Raw genomic sequence first — 19,736 nt, forward strand, 5'->3', positions numbered from 1 at the left:
TTCTTAATTGCTCTTACAGTTGATTCGCCTAAAGTCAATGTTTTCCAATTGCCATAGAACCTTCTTATTTTCCTAAACAATCTAAAATTGCAATTTTTGTTCCCAACGAAATTGATTGTTTTTGATGTTTTTTTTCTCCATTGGGCCAAATAATATCTTAAAAAAGAAATAAAAAAATTAGATTTACGACATTGAGATGGCAAAAACCTCTTCTAATGAAAAATAAAAGTTTACGACACTCACTTGAAACGTTTCTATCTGAAAACCGTGCTGCTAATTATACTGCAACTTGGAATCAGCAAAATTTTAAACAATTTATTATAAAACGAAGTACCGTTAAGAGAAAAAATATTTTAAAACAATAATAGGTTATACCTTTCAATGCGAATGCGAAACACGCAATGATGTAATAGGGACATCATGTAACAAGGGAATCCCCGAATTGCAAACGCTTTAGTGACATCTGGATGTAAATAGGTAATGGATAAATTTTTGGATGAAATACAAACCGCACAACTTTAAAATCGCATAAAAATACTCCGCATAAAAAGAGACCTTACTGTATATAAATTAATATTAAAAACGTAAATACAACAAACTATATATAAACAAAATTGCTGGTATAATCTTAAATATAAATGACAATATTTGGAAGTTTATTTTTCTTGTGTAAATATGGACGAGGTTTAGCCAATTAAAATCAAACAGGCAAGCAACTTAATTGAAAATTTCTTTCTAGTTTCTAAATGGAATTTAGAATGCTTCTATTTGATTCATTTACAATGCATTATTGGCGTGATGACTTAGAAGTTGTGTATAAAACACCGATATATTTCTCATCTTGTTTTCTCTGCAAGCCATGTGCGATGAGGTCAAAACGTATAAATACGTATAACACGGTGGCAAATTAGACAGAATCCAAATATTCCGGTTCGTATCTTCTTTGTACATTATTTAATATTCGTATTTAAGTAATAAGTTACACATTTTTTTTACAAGGAAAATGTTATTTGATATTTTAGTGGTAGTTCAGACGCCATCTAGTATTGTCATGTTATATTTTCTTCTATTTGATTCATATATTAAAAGTCTATATGCATATCATAAACATATTATAGAGCCATCGAAAAAAATCTAATTAGAGTAGTCTATGCTATAAAAAGATACTTGCTGAGGATTAAAACCCATATATTGAAAACTGCAATTCTATTTGTCATAATTACCATTGTAATAATCGAACTATGATATATGACATAATAGGACTTCGTAAGTCCTTGGTTTTTACCCAACCTAAGTGGAAGTCGATATTGAAACTCTTCGTGTAACTAAGACGCGTCAAATAATATATCGCTTCTACTTTTCGGCGACTTAAAAACAGTAATTCCGGTTGCAATTCGAACCGGACCTCCGAGGTCAAATTTCTCACCTTTAATACCATCTCTGGGTTATAAGCTCTCATTCGACACCTCATGTGTAACTATATCTGTTCTAATAACTAAAAAGTTGTGTCCACGGTGGGAGAGAAAGACATGGATAATTGAAGGTTTTCGTCATTTTTTTTTAATGTTGTAAAATGACTGAAAACAAAAAGGTAGCCTTTATTCTCAATTAATAACTTAATTACTATCGGTGTACTCGGATCAAGATTTGTCGTCACTTTCCTAAATTAATAATCAGAGGTTCTACCGGCTGCTTCACAATAAAATATAATTCTTGGATGTATTACTATGTACAAGCTTGACGGTAAGATTTATTCGATATATTTTTTCTTTCAATTTCACTTTCACTTGTGCTCATATTACCTTGAGGTTAACATAACTCACTGTGGAAAGGTGGCAATCGAAGGACTCTTCTCCCTGATAACTCAATAATTTCATCTACCACATACTTTTCTTCTGTAGGATGATTTTTTACTAACTTGAATAATTCGGCTTTGACCTTGTCGTCAGTAAATATATTATTTTATCGCAACCAATCTGCTTTTCGCATAGCACTGGTTGGTATTTTTTTCTATTTTCTTAAAAAGGTTGGAATTCATGTCTTCGTGGTAGTCCCCATTTGTTCGGATTCAAACAAAAGCAGTCCGTTTTCCATAAACCATCTTTAGAATCGATATGTAAAACAATAAGCCTTTTGCCTTATTAAAAAAAGCTATTTAATTAAAAAAAAGTTTTGACCTTAGAAGTTTTCTTTAAGGGTTGCTTCAAGCGTTGTTTCTGAGAGAACGGTTCATTCTACATAAAAAATGTTAATATAAATGTTTGTTTAAAATTACCTAAGCTACATTTTTTATTTAAAATATTTTTCTACAGCATACAGATTCTTGGTAAATTTTTTCCGTTTCCCCCTTACGAGGAGGGTTTGAGAGGTAAACTTTTTGCAAATTTTTTGGGGTCACAAAATTAACATTCTCAGCAAAATTTAGCTTGTTCGTATGATTTTTAGAGGTTCAGTAGCATTTTTGTCTGACGACTGGAGTAAAATTTGAAAATAATCTGTTTATAAACAATGTTTTTGACTAGATAATGGCATACATGTCACGTACTGATATTTACTATCTTAAAAATGGTTGAAATGCCAACCCTCGACATTTAAATGTAAAATTCATAACCTACTTAACTTCAATTTTTTCGGTGGCTCGTTAGTATAATTTATTATTCTTTAATGTTTCCTTTGTTTAGTTTTCTCTTTTTCTAAAAGCTCTTTTCTAACAAATCAATAATGATGCGCCTATAAAGTTTACTTGGAATCATATACCTATTTTTAGTATTTAACCATCTAGTAGTAAAAACAAACTACATATTAATTTTATTAATGCATGAACGGATTAGCTTGATGAGGTGAGACATTTATGTAATTGGATTAAACCAAGTTCTGGCCTACTTTGTCAAAATTAGTTATTTATTGAGTGTAGACGTTCAATAAAGTATCTGTGCTAATCATTTCAATTTTAAGCGTGCTTATTCTACAGCAGCGGTTCCCAAAATGTGTTCTGCTCAAATCTAGGGTTTTGTTGATGGGTTACAGGTATTTCGTGAGTTATAGCAAGGACTTGTTCTAGTAGTCATAACATTTATTTAAACTACTAACTAGTAGTAGTTATACCATTTATTTAAATTACTTAACTAGTTTAAGGCTTTCCTGACAGGAAAACCAATTTCGTGAATCAAATTATGTTAATGGAGTTGTGTTATCTGGTCGATATATTGAAAATGTTAAAGCCTACTCTAGAAACAAACAAAATTTGAAAGTTATGGTGTTTTATTATTATTCAACATATTCTCCGCATAATTGGATATATTTATTACAACAAACCTGCAATGCCTCTAGATCTTTAAAAAAAATTATATTGCTCTGCATATCAGGTCTCATAACTTCTATAATCTCTCTCTTTTTCTTCTTCTTGACTGGCTTTACAGCTGGGGGTGAGTCTTAGACTTGTTTTCAGTTGAGGAAAGTCGTGGACAGTGTCAAATCTGGTGAATAAGGGAGATGTTCGAGTAAGTCGAACTCTAAATCACTAGTTTCTTACATGGCAACATGCGATTTGTGGGTAGGGGTAACGTCCTGGGAAAACAAAATACGTTTGGACAACTTTCTGCGTCTTCTGTCCACAATTTTTGTTCGTAGAGGGGTCAGTAACGTCGAATAGTAATTCTTAGTTATTGTTTTACTCTTATACAGAAAGGCAATCCTAAAAACTTACGAAATTTCTTACGCCTTGTAGAACCAGAGTGTCTTCATTCCATTGATTGCCGCTTTGGAAAATTGACTTCTTTTGTAGCTTGTAATCCAACTATTCGCGGTCGCATAGGAAAGAAATTGGTCGCCAAGAGTATTAAATAGACATACTTCGTAATTCTGCTGGCTGGTTTGATTTTTTGACGTGACACTACATTGAATACAAATATTAATGTTTGTGTTTTGAGAACGATTTCCGAAATGGAAATTGAAACGCCAATAAACGTATTTTAACCTTTAATTGTGGCTTATTCCCATTAAAATAGTAATTACTTTAAAATGACACAAGAAAATTGCTTCAGAACAATATTCTTTTTACTGTTTTTGCAATCCAGCTTATTCCGGAAAATTCGAAAATGTTCAAAACTTTGTTGCGTAGAAAACTGGCTAGTTTTTTCTATGAAATTGATTCTATTGGAAGCAAGCTTTCAAAAACCTACTTTGAAAGTGTTTCTGAAACTGTTTTTTGGGTCATGTTATAAGTTAAATATTATTTTATATGCCTTATAATTAAATAAGTCAGAAGAAGTTTTAAAAACTTATTGTTAATATTTTTGATTGAACATTAAACAAAATTTAAAATTGACATAAAGAAATTTCGTGGAAGGACGTTTCATTAAAAAAAGTTAAAATCCTTGAATTTCAAATATAGAGTTAAGTTTGCCCTGATTTACAGGTAAACAATTTATGCTACAAGGTCAATCTTTGAGAAATTTACATTTTTTTCCATGAACTTTCGATAAACAAATTTTAAAGTTTTACTTGGCGGACGAAAAGTAGCTGATTGGGGGTGATGGGGGGAGCTAAGTTTCCGTCTTTTGAAAACTGAAATCGAGAGTTCGTAATTGCGGCGCGCTTAAGATTTTTTAATATCTTTGCTTTTGTTCAATCGATTTTCATTTATTTTTTAAATTAGGGTCGCGTGGGTAAAAATATAAATATGGTAATAATTTTTATATCAAATTTTTATAATAATTAGTACTAACAATATAGCAATTTTAAAGGGACTATAAAAGTCGTATTTTTTTCGTTATTCAAATTTATTTTTACGATCAAAATATTCATAATTTAATACAATTTTTTAAAATTATAATTCCATGATGCTTAAAACCACATCCAGATTTACTACTTCTTATAGTGCGTATTACAATACTCAAGATTGACATCAACACCATAGAAATGTTCTCTTTTAAAAACTGTTAAACATTTATAATGGTACAGAAATGCTATTGTTTAAAGATAAAATGAAAATGTATATAAATATTTGTAACATCTTTTCTTCTGTTGTTTCAGCACAGAGAACTGGAAATAGGAAAAATATAGTGTGCGAGAAAAAGGAGATCTTCAACTGAGAGCAAGTTTATCCACCACAACGGAGAGCCCCAGGCAGACGGGGCCACAAGCTCGTGTTTCGGTGAAGGACAACGCTCCTTCCACCAAGCGACGCTGGGTCCCACCTTCTACACTGAGACATCAAGATGCTCTTACGCCAGAATCACGTAATGACCTGGTTTTCCGCAAAGTAAGTCACTGTTCATGTGTTGTCACTTCGTAAACACTAAGTTGTAGGTGAATGCATTCATTTATTAGATTAACAATTCGTGGGATAAAATATGTATATGCGAGAGCCAAATTAAAGATTCCTTAGTATATATTTCCTAATACTTCTAGTGAGAGTAAAATGTATTACGCCTTTCTCAGTTTCTTTTTTCTTGTGCACGTAAACTTACTTGAAATATACCGGGTTATCAAATATTCTGGATTATAGGATGAATATCGGGAAAAGCATTGTTTACATTGATACTTCAAAAAATCCATAGAATATTACGTGTAGTCATCACGGCCAAAATGTCAAAAAAATTGAGAACCGCTAGATATTTCTTATTATTCTGATAGTGTGTAGGAGAAAACATTTTAGTAAAAATAGAACGATAAAAAATACCGGTGTGTGGTTTAAATTATTTCTTCATATAAATTAACTGACCCCTCCCTAGATTTTGTTGGTTCAGATATTGTGTAAATAATATACAAACACAATTCTGATTTTTATATGCAGGTGTGAAAGGGTCGTTTCAAATTGAACATAGTTTCAAAAGAATATCTGTCACTAAAAGATTTGATTCGTAACGATTGTCAAAATTTAATCAAACGTAAAAGTCATAAATGTCATCCGATTAATAAAAACATTGAATAATTTGTTTAAATTTTTATAATAATTCTCGTTTTAAAATAATTTCATATAAATACAATAATTATTTTTAATAATTTTTTAGTTTATATAATAATTAAATTTACTATCAAATGATATTTATTTATATTTTATTATTAATATTCGGTCTACATTTGACAGGTTTTTCATAAGTAAACAACCTATGCTTTGTTAATACGTCAACAGGTGCCATTTGGAGCAAACATAATAATGCATTGATTGTGTTTATAATATAAAAAATAAATAAATAATAAAATTATTTAATTTTAAATATATTATTTAAGTTTTTAAAATACAGAAAATATAGCATGAACTGTTCCACTTTTTTTTTCGACCACAACAATGTACTTTTGGAGCTTGCGCAATCGTCGACACGGATACTCCCGTTAAAAATGAACACTGAGCTACAGCTTCCACTGTACGAAGTGTATTTTTTAAAAAGAAAAGACAGTTAAGATTTGATTTCACGTACAGTGCGTTTGTGTATCCGCTTATACGTGTTTCACCCTAAAAGGGATCTTCGGAGCGGCTATTCACAACCGCTCTGAACGTGAAAATAATCTTTCCTGTCATATTAGAAGCAACTATAAAATGGCTTCGATCTGGACGCAATAGCGACATCTGATAAATAAATCCGTAAACTAATTTTCGATACCAAGTTCAGATTTCTACTTTAATCTGTGCCTTCTAAGAATTGCAAGGCAAAACAGACGTTGATAAAGATGTTATTAGAGATATGGGGAATCTAAAATTGCATTCCACAACATATCTCCTCAACTAAGCAAAAATCGTTAAAAATTGGTTTCTCGTACTCATAAAGAGTAAATCGGAATAAAAAGAAAAGACAGTTTAGATTTGATTTCACGTACAGTGCGTTTGTGTGTCCGCTTATACGTATTTCACCCTAAACGGGATCTTCGGAGCGGCTATTCACAACCGCTCTGAACGTGAAAATAATCTTTCCTGTCATATTAGAAGCAACTATAAAATGGCTTCGATCTGGACGCAATAGCGACATCTGATAAATAAATCCGTAAATTAATTTTTGAAATCAAGTTCAAATTTCTGCTTTAATCTGTGTCTTCTCAGAATTGCAAGGCAAAACAGACGTTGATAAAGATGTTGATATTTATATTTCGGTAAAAGGTATTTGTCAAAATATTTACATTACAAAATACTAGTACTAGTAGTAATATCATATTAGTATATATCTACCTTTGTTGTAGTAGCATATTAGTAGACCTGGTCTGAGATTAAATGTCAGGTTGGGGGGACAAATATGCAACACAAATAACTTGATGTGTTTGTTTTTGAATGCTAAATAGTACTAATTTGGTAGAAAACACATCACATACAAATATCCAATTTGATTTAGCTGTATTGACCTTTATCTAAACGTTCAGTATTAATTATCGATCATATTCAATTAAAAAATCTATATCTAATCAAATCAATCAAAACAGACTAGACGAGACTTAATAGTGCATATATAAACCACCGCACAAATATGCTTTATATCCACTGTTGTGAGTATCCCTTTCCTCCAGCATAAGACGAGAATGATCGACTATTAAAAAACCTTTTAGTGAAAATAGAATGATCAAAAATACAGGTGTGTGGGTTACATTATTTATTTATAACCATAAAAGAAATTTTAACCTAAATTAGTTGGCTCCTCGATTGTCGGTTTAGATATTGTGTAAATAATATATACAAATCGTCTGATTTTATATGTAGGTGTGAAAGGGTCGGTTCAAATTGTTTGCTTTATAGTGAAGGATCGCTACCAGAGATGTTACGTAAATAATTTTTTCTTATATATGAAAGAGTCAGAGGTAATAAAAAATTGATAGCTTACTTTAGAACACATTTAACAAACTCAACCTTTTTTGCGAGAAAGAAATATGTACAGAGTAGTATTAAGAAAGAAATATGTTAGGCCTGTAACACCCACATATTAGAATCGCTAAGGGAGCTGCATATGCAGTCTTGGGAACATATTAAGGGAACAGGTAAGAACATATTATTTACAGCTCGAATAACAGAAAAAGGTAAAGCAGCGAGCGTATACATTCATTTAACTACCAAGAAGTAGTCGGTAAAAGCAATTAAGAATTTTTAGAAGAATAGTGATAAGAAAACAAATAAATCGTAGAATTAAAACCAAACATGGGAACGAAAATACGAGGAAGTGGAATCATGTCTAGGTGGAATCATGTCTTCGGAGGCTTGAATATTCATACGAAATCTAAGGAGGGAAGACATAAATACAACAAACCATCAACATCAATTAATTTAAATGTCAATAAAAATATGCACAAGAAGTCCAGAGACTTGAATATCATACTAAATCCACACGACAATGACCGAGCATGAAGAATTCCTCTACTAAAAGTTCTCACCGCTCTCCGAGGGAAATCCCTGTGATTACATCGTTTCATTAGGTAGCCCATAGAGTGAGCAGGAGGTTATAATAATTTTTTTTATTTGTCATTGGTTTGGAATATTTTCCCAGTAGGCTCAACCAATTTCCTTTTCATATTTTCGGGCATCTTAAATGGTGGGGCTTTCTGTAATAACGTAGGTTTCTGACCCTATTAAATGAATACTAGCACCTTTTTTGCAATATTATTAGCAATTTTGTTACAAGCCATTTCTTTATGCCCTGGCACACAAAGTTACTTTAATGTGTTTCACGAGCTGAATAACTGGCAAATAGTCTCAGGCTGATAGCGGCTCATGAAGACTTGAGACTATACAACAATAGAGATTTAGAGAAAAAATATTTTACGAGATTTTTTTAAAAACATCACATTAATATTATCTGAAATATCTGCATTTATCAAATAGGTATCTAGTTGGGAATAAATCTGTGTATGTGTTATTTTTCTGTAGTTTTGTTTAATGGTGATAGTGTCAAATTCCGCCAGCATTTTACTGTTCATTGACGTTATCTCTTGTTTCAAGGATATGTACTTTGGGAAACTACTTACTGCTTTGTGTTTTTACTGTTCGTTCATTTTTAACTACATATAATGGTGACATACGATTTTAATTATTATTTTAATGTAGATTTAATTCTCCACGTGCCATATTTATTTTATGGATACTTAGTTTTTATGTTGTTCTTATCAGGAGGTTTTTTCAAATCTATAAATCGAGTATTTATTATATCTTTGTGCATGTCCAGTTGAGACATTGTTGATAAAAGTATTGACAAATACAATGATGTTTCGAATATTAAACTTTTATTTTTTAATAATAATATAGTCTCATAGTTTACACAGTTATTACAACGATATTCCAAATTAGAAATTCCTTCGTCGATGGATATATGTAAGTTCTCGAGAAACTGGATGGCCAAACCATTTTGCAAATTTAAAGTTAAATTTGGGAAAGAGCGATTGGCAGCTCAATACCCAATTCATGAATTTTGGCCATTGCAATTGCATATTTGTGGATATATGCCTTATGCTGATAGAATATCACTTTCTTCTTTACTATAAGGCACTCTTTTGTTTTACTCATTTATTTTATCTTATTTTAATTTCATTGAAAAATAAACATGCTTCGTTTACGCAACAGTGGGGATTAATGGGTTAATTTAAATCAGTTCTCTTTCTATATTCAAGTAACATACGTTTTCGCCCGTTATTTGACTTTTAATAGTCTCTGTGATGGATAACACGTCGCTCTTCAGTAAAAATATTTTAACACTATTAAAAAGTTCATTTTGATTTAAATTATATATTAGAATTGTTAAAAAAAACATTAAGCGTGTATTATATGTTTATCATGTGCAAGAAAAAATCTATGTGACAACATTTTGGCGTTTAACATTATTTAATCAGCCAGTTACACCTAACGACAACGGCAAAGATATTATATGCAAGTAAACATAAATTTGCAGCAATCTCATATTGGGAGCTCGTTTACAATATATATTTATATATGTATGTGAAAAAATATCACAATTTCCGTACTTTTATTAAATAGTAAATGTTTTTCTATTTTTATGTGCTCCTGTTTATAATTTTAGGTAAGACACTGGAATATTAGTATTTATTAAAACAAACAATCAAGAATCCCAGATCATTGTCATATCTATACAGATTCATCCAAAACTGTTGGTGTGGGATCAGCCTAACAGTATAACTATGAACATTGTATTACAGTTTAAATTATCTTCCAGTTGCAGTATTTACTCTGGAGAACTATACTCAATTCTGCAAGCACTCATTTATATACGTACCCAAAAAATTCCAAATTCTGTCATAATTACCGACTCTCCCAGTGTATTTCATGCGATAGAACAGTTATATACAAGTAATCCCATAGGTATTTTAATAAAAGAACAATTACATTTGCCAAACAACGCGAGGCAGCAAGTACGCTTTATATGGGTTCCATCACATATTGGACTTCAAGGAAATGAACAAGCAGATTTTCATGTTTTCATGCCAGGGAGGCAATAAGCAGTAGGTACCTCTTCAGTGTTATTGAAGTTAGTATCTGTTTCCGACTAGAAATTGTTCCTTAAAGAAAAAGTGACAAATGAATGGAAAAAGAATGGAATCTTTCACAATAAACTCTACACATCGTAAAGCCCTCAACCGAATCTTGTTGCTAGTTAAATTTAAATTGCCAGCTGTTTGTTAACCTAACTCGTTTATGTATAGGTCATAGCAGACTCAAAGCTACCTAATCTCCAAATCAAATCGCCCTATTTGTGACTTATGTAACGGCGATATTAATGTACACATAAATATCTTAATAGAGTGTTCTAAATATATTAGTGAAAGACAAAAACACTCACTACCTAACAATATAAAAGCAGTCTTAGGAGCATTGTCAATTTACAAATGTTTAATTACTTGAAAGATATTAATGTTTTAAAAAAAACTGTAACTATTAATGTTTTGTAAAACCTATTAATTGTAAAATATGACATTCTTACCTAATTGTGAACCTAAAAATTAATTAAAAATACTGTTTAGATTTAAGTATGTATTAACTATAGTACAGCTAATAACCCAAAGTGGTTGATGCTGTTATCAATAAAATAAAATAAAAATCAAGAACCGGCAAAGAAACACGGTTAAAAATATATTTTTGTAATTAGGTAATAATATATTGTTTTTTACAGGTTCGCGGCATTCTTAATAAACTCACCCCAGAGAAATTCAAGAAGCTGAGCGATGATTTATTGCGCATCGAACTACAATCCAACGTTATCTTGAAGGGTGTCATTTTTCTCATATTCGAGAAGGCCCTCGACGAACCGAAATACTCGTCTATGTATGCGCAGTTGTGCAAGCGACTGTCAGAAGAGGCACCTAATTTCGAATCCCCCGATCAGCCCACTTCCTTTAGAGTTCTTTTACTTAATAAGTGCAAGGTAAGAAATAACTAGAAATATCCTTACAATAATGTTTAATTATAGGGTTTATATAAAAAGCAACTCGCATCGGCAAAGCACAAGCTCCTCTAGCTTTTCTTGTTTACAAAAACTATTATCCTTAGCTACCAAATGTTTTTGAGGTGGTTCTTGAGAAATAGAGTTCAGTTCTACTGAACTCTATTTCTAGTTCAGACTAGTCCTATACATTTATATATGCCCTAATATTTATCTGTGATTTATTAAGTTTGTCGTTATCGCATACGAGCCTGAAATAAAAGATGTTGGAGCGCATACTAAAAAGAAGAAAGACCTTGGACTCCCTTTGCCTATACTGTAAATAATACTAATGACTTATTTACACTTATAATAATCTTAGGTATAGTTTTTACGATCTCAGTCAAGCATAAAATTGGCCGATTTTCGATCTCTAATACGTCGCATAATATCAATCATTAGCGGCGGTATATATACGAGGGTGGATTGATGTAAAACTAGCCTTTGATAGAAAAAACAAGTTTTTTGGAATTAAATCGATTTATTTCTCAACATAGTCCCCTTTTAGCTCGATACACTTGTAAGACGATGTTCCCATTTTTTTATCCCATCCGAATAGTACTTTTGCTCGAGCTCTTATAAATAAGCCAAAGTTTCAGCGACGATTTCATCATTTGTTGCGAAACGGCGTCCTCCGAGCCATTTTTTTAGGTTTGGAAACAGGAAAAAATCGCTGGCGGTAAGATCTGGGGAATACGGTGGGTGTTCAACCAATTCATAGCCCAATTCGTGTAATTTTGCCATGGCGACGGCCGATCGGTGAGCCGGTGCATTGTCTTGGTGAAAGAGCACTTTTTGCGTTCCAAACCGGGGCGTTTTCGACGCAATTCGGCATCGAATCGATCCAATAATGCTGCGTAGTACTCACCATTGATTGTTTTTACTTTTTCCAACTAGTCGATGTGGATGATGCCCTTCAGATCCCAGAAAACAGTCGCCATCACTTTGCCGGTCGAATGTGCACTCTTTGCCTTCTTCGGCGGCCATTCCCCGCGTTTGCGCCACTATTTCGACTGTTCTTTGGTTTCCGGTGTGTAATAATGCACCCAGGTTTTTGCTACTCATAATGCGGATAGCTTTTTCATGTCCAAACGATGGGTGAATGATGTTGTCTACGCGTTCGTAGGAAATGTTTAGGACCTCTATTAACTCGCGGAGCTTAATTCGACGATCTGCCATAATCATGTCATGGACTTTGTTGGATCATTTCGGGCGTGGTGATTTCATTTGGCCTCCCGGGACGCTCATCATCAAAAACACTCGTACGACCACGTACAAATTCAGCTTTCCAAAATTTTACTGTTGCTAACGAAGGTGCAACCTCACTATAAACTTCGTCCAGGTCGGCTTTGATTTGCCCATTCGTTTTACCCTTTTTATGGAGGAACTTAATCACCGAACGATACTCGACTTTTTCTATTTCTCCGAAAACACAAAATTTGCTTGCTTTTGACGGCTGTAAAAACCAAACTAATTGTTTTTAAAACTTAAAATTTTGCGCCGTCATATATATATATATATATATATATATATATATATATATATATATATATATATATATATATATATATATATATATATACAGTAGGGCCTACAGTAGTGGTTATAGTATGCCATATTTAATGGTAATAAAACATGTGTTTAACCTTAGTTTTCTTAATAAATTTTTAAATTATCTTACAACCATGTAAGAAAACCAGTGAGTTCAAATAAATCATTAAAAAAGTTTGTAATGCTTTTCTGTTTATAATTTGCGCACTTTATTTCAAAACCTATGTTGAAAGCTCCTTCTGTCTCTTAACTACCAACCCTTTCGGATGCGAGAACTTCAACGTAATTGTCCTCATCTTGCTCATCGTTCTCATACATAGCCGCTCGCTTAATCTCCTCATCAGTTAACGCTTATCTGTGTATCTCACTTTCGGCACTACCAGCAGTTCATTTTTGAGCTTCTGCTTCACTTATTTGAGGATCATTAGGTCCCTTCAACCTGTTAAAAATCTGGGCTAAGGGAACATCATCTTCTGGTTCATCATTATCAGTGAGAAATTCAGGGTGCAAATTCTTCCATGATTTGTTAATTATAGATGCCTTAAAATCTGCCCAGCAATTAGCCAAAAAAAAACAGTGTCCTTTTAAAGATATCGATTTTAATGTGTCGATGAGGTTGCCAGAACATAATACAAGGCAGTTAACCAAAAGTGATTTGCGGTAATGTAACTTCACATTTTTTATAGCGTTCTGATCCATTGATTGTATACAGGCCGTGACTGGCAGGAACACTGTAAAAATGTTGCTGTCTTCAGAAATAAGCTTATCTGCTGATGGATGCCCAGGACAATTATCTAATAATAAAAGTGTCCGTGGAAGCAAATTAAAAGACAAAACAAAAGATGACGGACCGCGGGAACAAATTCCGTTTTAAACCACTCAAGAAATAAGTCTTTCGTAACCCAAGCATTTTTTGAACATGATAACAAACACGAAGACGTGTTGATTTAGATACCCGTGGGTTTATTGATTTTATGACAACAAGCAAATGAAGTTTATGGGTTCCAGCCGCATTTGCACAAGGCATGAATGTCATTCTCATTTTCATCATTTTCCTTCGACTTCTCATTGGCATAGGCTAAAGTTTGATCGGGCACTGATCGTCAGTAAAAATCAGATTTGCCAGCATTGTACACTTGTTCCGCTGTTAATTTTTTTTATTTAATAACTTTCTGTAATTTTAGTTGGCATGGTCAGATAGCGGATTCATCATTGTATAGTTTTTCAGCGGCCATTGGAGTTTGTAATCTGCCGAATGAAAAACAAAAAACCACGTAAACCAAGCATCTTCTAAAACGGGATTTTCTAATTTCTTCAGTGTTTTTCGTACCGGGACCACGTTCTGTTAGGCTTGTTTGTCTTTATGTGGTCCACAGTTGACCTGCCTATACCAAACCTCCTAGCAATGATAGGGTATCTGTCACCTTTATCTAACATTTATATAACCCGCAATTTATCTTTTATGGGTAATGTTGAATGTTTACGAGGCGACGCCATGATGTTAGCGAGCACACTAAATTGACACTGTACCAACACGAAAGGCGATAAACAAAAGACTGACAACAGGTTGGCTCACGGACGTACACCAGCACGCGAATCCCATTGCCAGACTAAATATACAGTGCCAGACTAAATAATATACAGTAGGGCGAAGCCCTACTGTATATTATTAAATCAAATAAACAAATAATCGTATTAATAAATCAAGTTAATATTTAGGTAAAAGGTCTTTGTCAACATATTTACATTAAAAATTACTTGTGGTAAATTGCAACACTTTTTGACTTGATTGAAACAGTCCATATGTCACATTGCCGAGCACTTTACTATTCTTGTATTTTGCATATACAGAGTCACTTATATATTAGCTTAGCATTAGCACTTACAGTATATTTTTACCTTTGTTGTAGTAGCATATTAGTAGACCTGGCCTGAGATTTAATGTCAGGTTGGGGGGACAAATATGCAACACAAATAGCTTGGTGTGTTTGTTTTTGAATGCTAAATAGTACTAATTTGGCAGAAAACACATCACATACATTGCATATCCAATTCGATTTAGCTGTGTTGATCTCCATTACTCAACGATTCTATTCAATTTAGAAGTTAGTTAAGTTTTCAATTACAGGTGATAATTTACGCAATTTTTTTTACTTCGTGTCTATATTCGTATTAATTTAACTTGTCTTGTGGTTCATTTTAACGATGGTTGTTGCATTTGATCCAAGTTTTTTTTATTTGCTTTTTCACACTGTAAAAGCTCTGATTAACCTTACTCTTATGAATTGATTTCTATAAGTGCTTATTCAAAATATTTCTGCAGATCTCTGATTTTCTGTCGTATTTTTCATTGCTGCAGAACCTTTCACTAGAGCCCATATACGTTCAGTGTGGTTTAGTTATTTAGTTTGCAGTGCCATTTCCTCGAATATAATTGATTCACAATTGACAGAAGCACTTGTTTTACCATATTGCTTTAAAACAGTATTACCATATTTCTCTGAAAGCCACTGAAGTATTTCTCATTCCAGGTGTTTGTAGAAAATTTTTTCGGGTCTTCAGAGTGGTGCTGTCCAAAACAATGACAATCTGTTGAAATTAGCTCTACCATTTGCTCAAAGTATTCCCCTAAAACACCAGCATTCGTGACAATACCGGTTTGAATTGACTGAAATATTACTAAACCGCCATTTAAAAGTATGGGTAATAATTCGAATTTTTCCATTCCCAGCAGGCGATCTTATGACCCTAGATAGTCCACCTAGGTTTTCTATTTAACCCAATCTAGATAATCCATCTAAAGGCGCTTAACGAGAAGAGGTAAAATTTTTATGTTGCCAAATCGGCACTAAGATCTTTTAAAGAAATAAAAATCTTTCTTTATAACTTTTCATCGAGGTTTCATATCCGCTTCTTTTAACTGATAACGTCGCTAGAGCGTTCTTAAGTTTTTTATTTGCTTAAAATTAGGATATCATCGTTCTGATTTTGGTGTAGTCATTGATAACACTTCCTTTGAATCTTGTCATGTAAAAAGCAGCTATAGGATCTGTAATTAAATGCTTCCTATCTTTAAATTTAAATAATGCAAAGAATGTGTAAGATATCGAAATTTTTTATTGGTTTGAAAGGCCTCTCGATGCCGTATGTATGGAATATAACATTGTTCAGATGTCCGCCGCGGATTCGCTGGGTGAATCAGGCTGAATTTGATCGGTATGGGTTATGTTGACTTTGAAGGCCGCTGTGGTTTGTGACAGTTTACATCACCTCCACGTGAGATAATCATGCCCTTAATAGCTCGTGCAGAATGTCCAATGTGGCATGAGCTATGTGCAATTTTTTTGTCAGATATCAATAGTGAATCGTTGATCCATCCGTTTTCCCCACCGCAGTGTAAAATAATAATTCTTTTACCTTTATTGGATGGTAATGCAGCTGAACATTTTTAATGTTGTTTATCCAGACTTTTTTACGGTGTCATGCGTATCTTACCATGTTTCAGCCAAATATATAATGTTTCGTTTCATTTTTCTATACTCAATTATATTTCGAATATACTTATTCTGCTGCTTATCATAAGTAATATAGGTGTTCCTTGATATGTTCGGAACAACAATTTTCATATCGTAAGTCGCCCGAGAGTCATGAAGAGAGGCTCTACAAACATTCCAAAGATCTTTAGGTTCTTTTAGCTAGATCTTTTTTAGGTTCTTGACAATCAACCGCAAATCCAAAGGCTCAAAATAACTAAACCGTTTGAGCTTGTGTAATGAGTTAGTGTTAGCCAAAGATGCTGTGCATTGTAACCACAACAAACAAGTGAGAGTGAGCACTTTAGGCCACAAAAAAAAACTAGGTCCACAGATGATATCTAGATTACAAACTTTTAGGAATTTTAGGTTACAGAAAAAAGCTGATTATTTTTGTAGATTAGGTTAATTCCATTTTTTAATAAAAAATCCAATGCGTGAATACCATTTCTGCAGTTTAGTCATATTGTATAATACCTCTTCGTCCGGGTATGTTTGTCATTGTTCAATAAAGATACTTTTTAATTTTTTTTTTAACATTTGTTATTTTTTGTTTCAGCTTGAATTCGAAAACAGAGCCGCTGCCCTCGAATACAATGGAGCTTCTTTCAACTTTGCCGGCTCCGACGAGGAGGACGAGAGACGGCAAATCGCGAAACGCAAAATGCTCGGCAACATCAAATTCATCGGCGAATTGGGAAAACTGGAAATACTATCGGAAAACATTCTACACCTATGCATCAAGGAATTGTTGGTTAGACGTGGCGACGACTTCTGCGAGGACCTGGAATGCCTCTGTCAGATTTTACGGACCTGCGGCCGCATCTTGGACACCGACAAGGGTAAAAACCTCATGAACCAATACTTCGAAAGAATGAGAATGTTTGCAGAAAACCAAGATTTACAACCAAGAATCAGATTCATGTTGAAAGACGTGATTGATTTAAGAGATAATGGATGGGTGCCGCGAAAGGCAATCGTCGTTGAAGGTCCGATGCCCATCAACCAGATCAAACCCGTGGACGACGATCGTCCTGTAGCTTTCAGAAGAGACCGAAATCACGACCGAGACAATGACAGATCTAATATTTCGGACTTGTTCCGTCATCCTATGAAGACCAGAAGTGGTCTTGATGATATGCTTATGGGTGAGTTGTTTCATATAATTCGTTTCACAAATATTCCGCTTTACTGAGAGTCCGTTTGGATAGAATTCTCAGTGTTTACAAGTACAGGATGTCCTTTTACCCAATATGATTTGTATTAGTGTTATATTACTACAGATCAACAAGTTTCCTTTAGGACACTTAGAACCAGTGGCGGATCTAGACATTTTTGCAACCAAAAGACGTAAAAAAGATAAACCCAAATTATACACAAAAGACAAATTTGAGTTTACGGAAAGTACAAGCTGAATATAGCTGCAAATGTCAACCATGAAATAAGATATTTCGGTTTGGCAGTGTTAGGATGTTTTTATAATGCTTATGTTGTATGCTTCAAATATAAAGAGAGAAAGCTTTTAAAAAGTACATTTTGATTATACTATTTTATGAATTCTGTAATTTTTAATTTATGTGAAACCATAACGAGTAAATATTTGTCTCTTTCGAGATTAATTGCAAACATCTGTTGCAATCTGGCAACTGCTGATTTGACGATTGCCAAATCTATCCCCTAATCTATCAAAGGGCAATTGCCAAAAAAAAATTCTAATAATTAACTCCAATTAATCTCCAAAGAAACAAATATTTACTCATTCTTGTTTTATGTAAATCAAAAATTGCAGAATTCTTAACATAATATAAACAAAATGTACTTTTCTAAAGCTTTATCTCTTTATATTTGAAGCATACAGCATATACGTTAGAAAAACATGCCAACACTGCTAAACCAGAAATTTTTTGTTCCATGTTTGACATTTGCGGCTATAATCAGCTTGTGCTTTCGGTAAACTCAACCGACATAAATAATAGGTTTTCTTTAATTTTGGACCTTCTGGGGAGATTTCTCTATTCCCCTCCATGTACCCGACCCTGCTTGAAACAATTTATTTACGTGTATAATTGCATCTTAAAAACTATTTTACAGGCTACCTTTAATAACAAAAAAACTTACCGTCCTGATAGGACATGAGTCACATAAGTTTCGCAGTTTTCTCTGAGCTGCCATTTCTAGAATATATAGGTCTGTTTTAACCTATAATCCATGAAAAATATAGAAATATTTTATAAATATGCTTGAAATCTCAAATTTTTGTTTTATTTCATGCATACTTTATAGACATATCGCATAATATATCATTCATACATTTTGTCTACTTGGTAAGCATTTAGATAATAACTTTTTCTTAATACTAAATAGATTGATTATACATACAATATTATATATACATAGGCCATGAATACACGACAGAGGCCTGATAATAAGCTTAGGCATTTATTTAAATTTTTTGGAGTAATTTCATCAAATATCAATACTGATATTTGAGCACCTGTACAAAAAGGCCAAGAAATAAATTTATAATTATACATAATAGTTTCTAAAACGCCAATAACACAATGTCTGAAGAAAATTGAAAACTGGGACTGGGAAAACTTAGTATTAGAATATTCTGGATATGTTGAATATGGTCTGGATATGAACATGCTCTAGCAAATCAACAATATTATGTTGTCTTGTAACGTCTTTTATTCATTGTGTGTTTTACATTTTGCAGGTATAAGTTTGTCTCCTTCCGCTCCATCCCTCATACCCACTGTTCCACCATTTGGGGCGCACAATGGATTCAGCAGCCAAAGGGATGGAAGTTACAGGGGGCACAACAACCAACGCAGTGGCGCGTACAATTATAACAACCAGAGGGGGCAGTACAAGCACAATCAGAATAACTCCAACTCACAATTTAACCGTAAGTATTTCTTCTTCCTTTCGTATTACCCCAATAATAACGTATTTTTTGTATTTAGAATCGAACAAGGACCTAGCTCCGCGTTTTAAGAAAAGCAATTTGATAGTCGGCAAAGAGGAAATGGCAGATGTTGAATTGAGACCAAACTCGATGTTGATAACGAAGGCTTCTTCGTTGAAAAGTAACAACATGATGAACAATAACAAGACAATGGAACCTAACTTTGCACCTTCTACAATTAAACAACCCCCATCGACATTGCTCAAAGACCCTCTACCTATTAAGCAGGTGCCAGCTGAAAAACCTAAACAATCCAAAAAAGACAAAGTAAGTAAT

General features: G+C 33.3%; 1 protein-coding gene across 1 annotated transcript in view; it reads left to right on the forward strand.

Annotated features, from left to right (window-relative positions):
- Positions 1–5,063: 5,063 nt before the first annotated feature.
- The window catches only part of NAT1 (N-acetyltransferase 1), a 32,532-nt gene continuing 17,859 nt past the window's right edge, over positions 5,064–19,736 (forward strand). Inside the window, exons 1-5 of the mRNA XM_072530056.1 lie at positions 5,064–5,263; positions 11,097–11,348; positions 17,049–17,637; positions 19,209–19,400; positions 19,459–19,727. Of these exons, the coding sequence (XP_072386157.1) occupies positions 11,247–11,348; positions 17,049–17,637; positions 19,209–19,400; positions 19,459–19,727 (1,152 nt within the window). The 5' untranslated portion in view covers positions 5,064–5,263; positions 11,097–11,246. The remainder of the gene's footprint in view (positions 5,264–11,096; positions 11,349–17,048; positions 17,638–19,208; positions 19,401–19,458; positions 19,728–19,736) is intronic.

This window comes from Diabrotica undecimpunctata, chromosome 4, assembly GCF_040954645.1.
Source record: "Diabrotica undecimpunctata isolate CICGRU chromosome 4, icDiaUnde3, whole genome shotgun sequence".
Classification (NCBI taxonomy): Eukaryota; Metazoa; Arthropoda; class Insecta; order Coleoptera; family Chrysomelidae; genus Diabrotica; species Diabrotica undecimpunctata.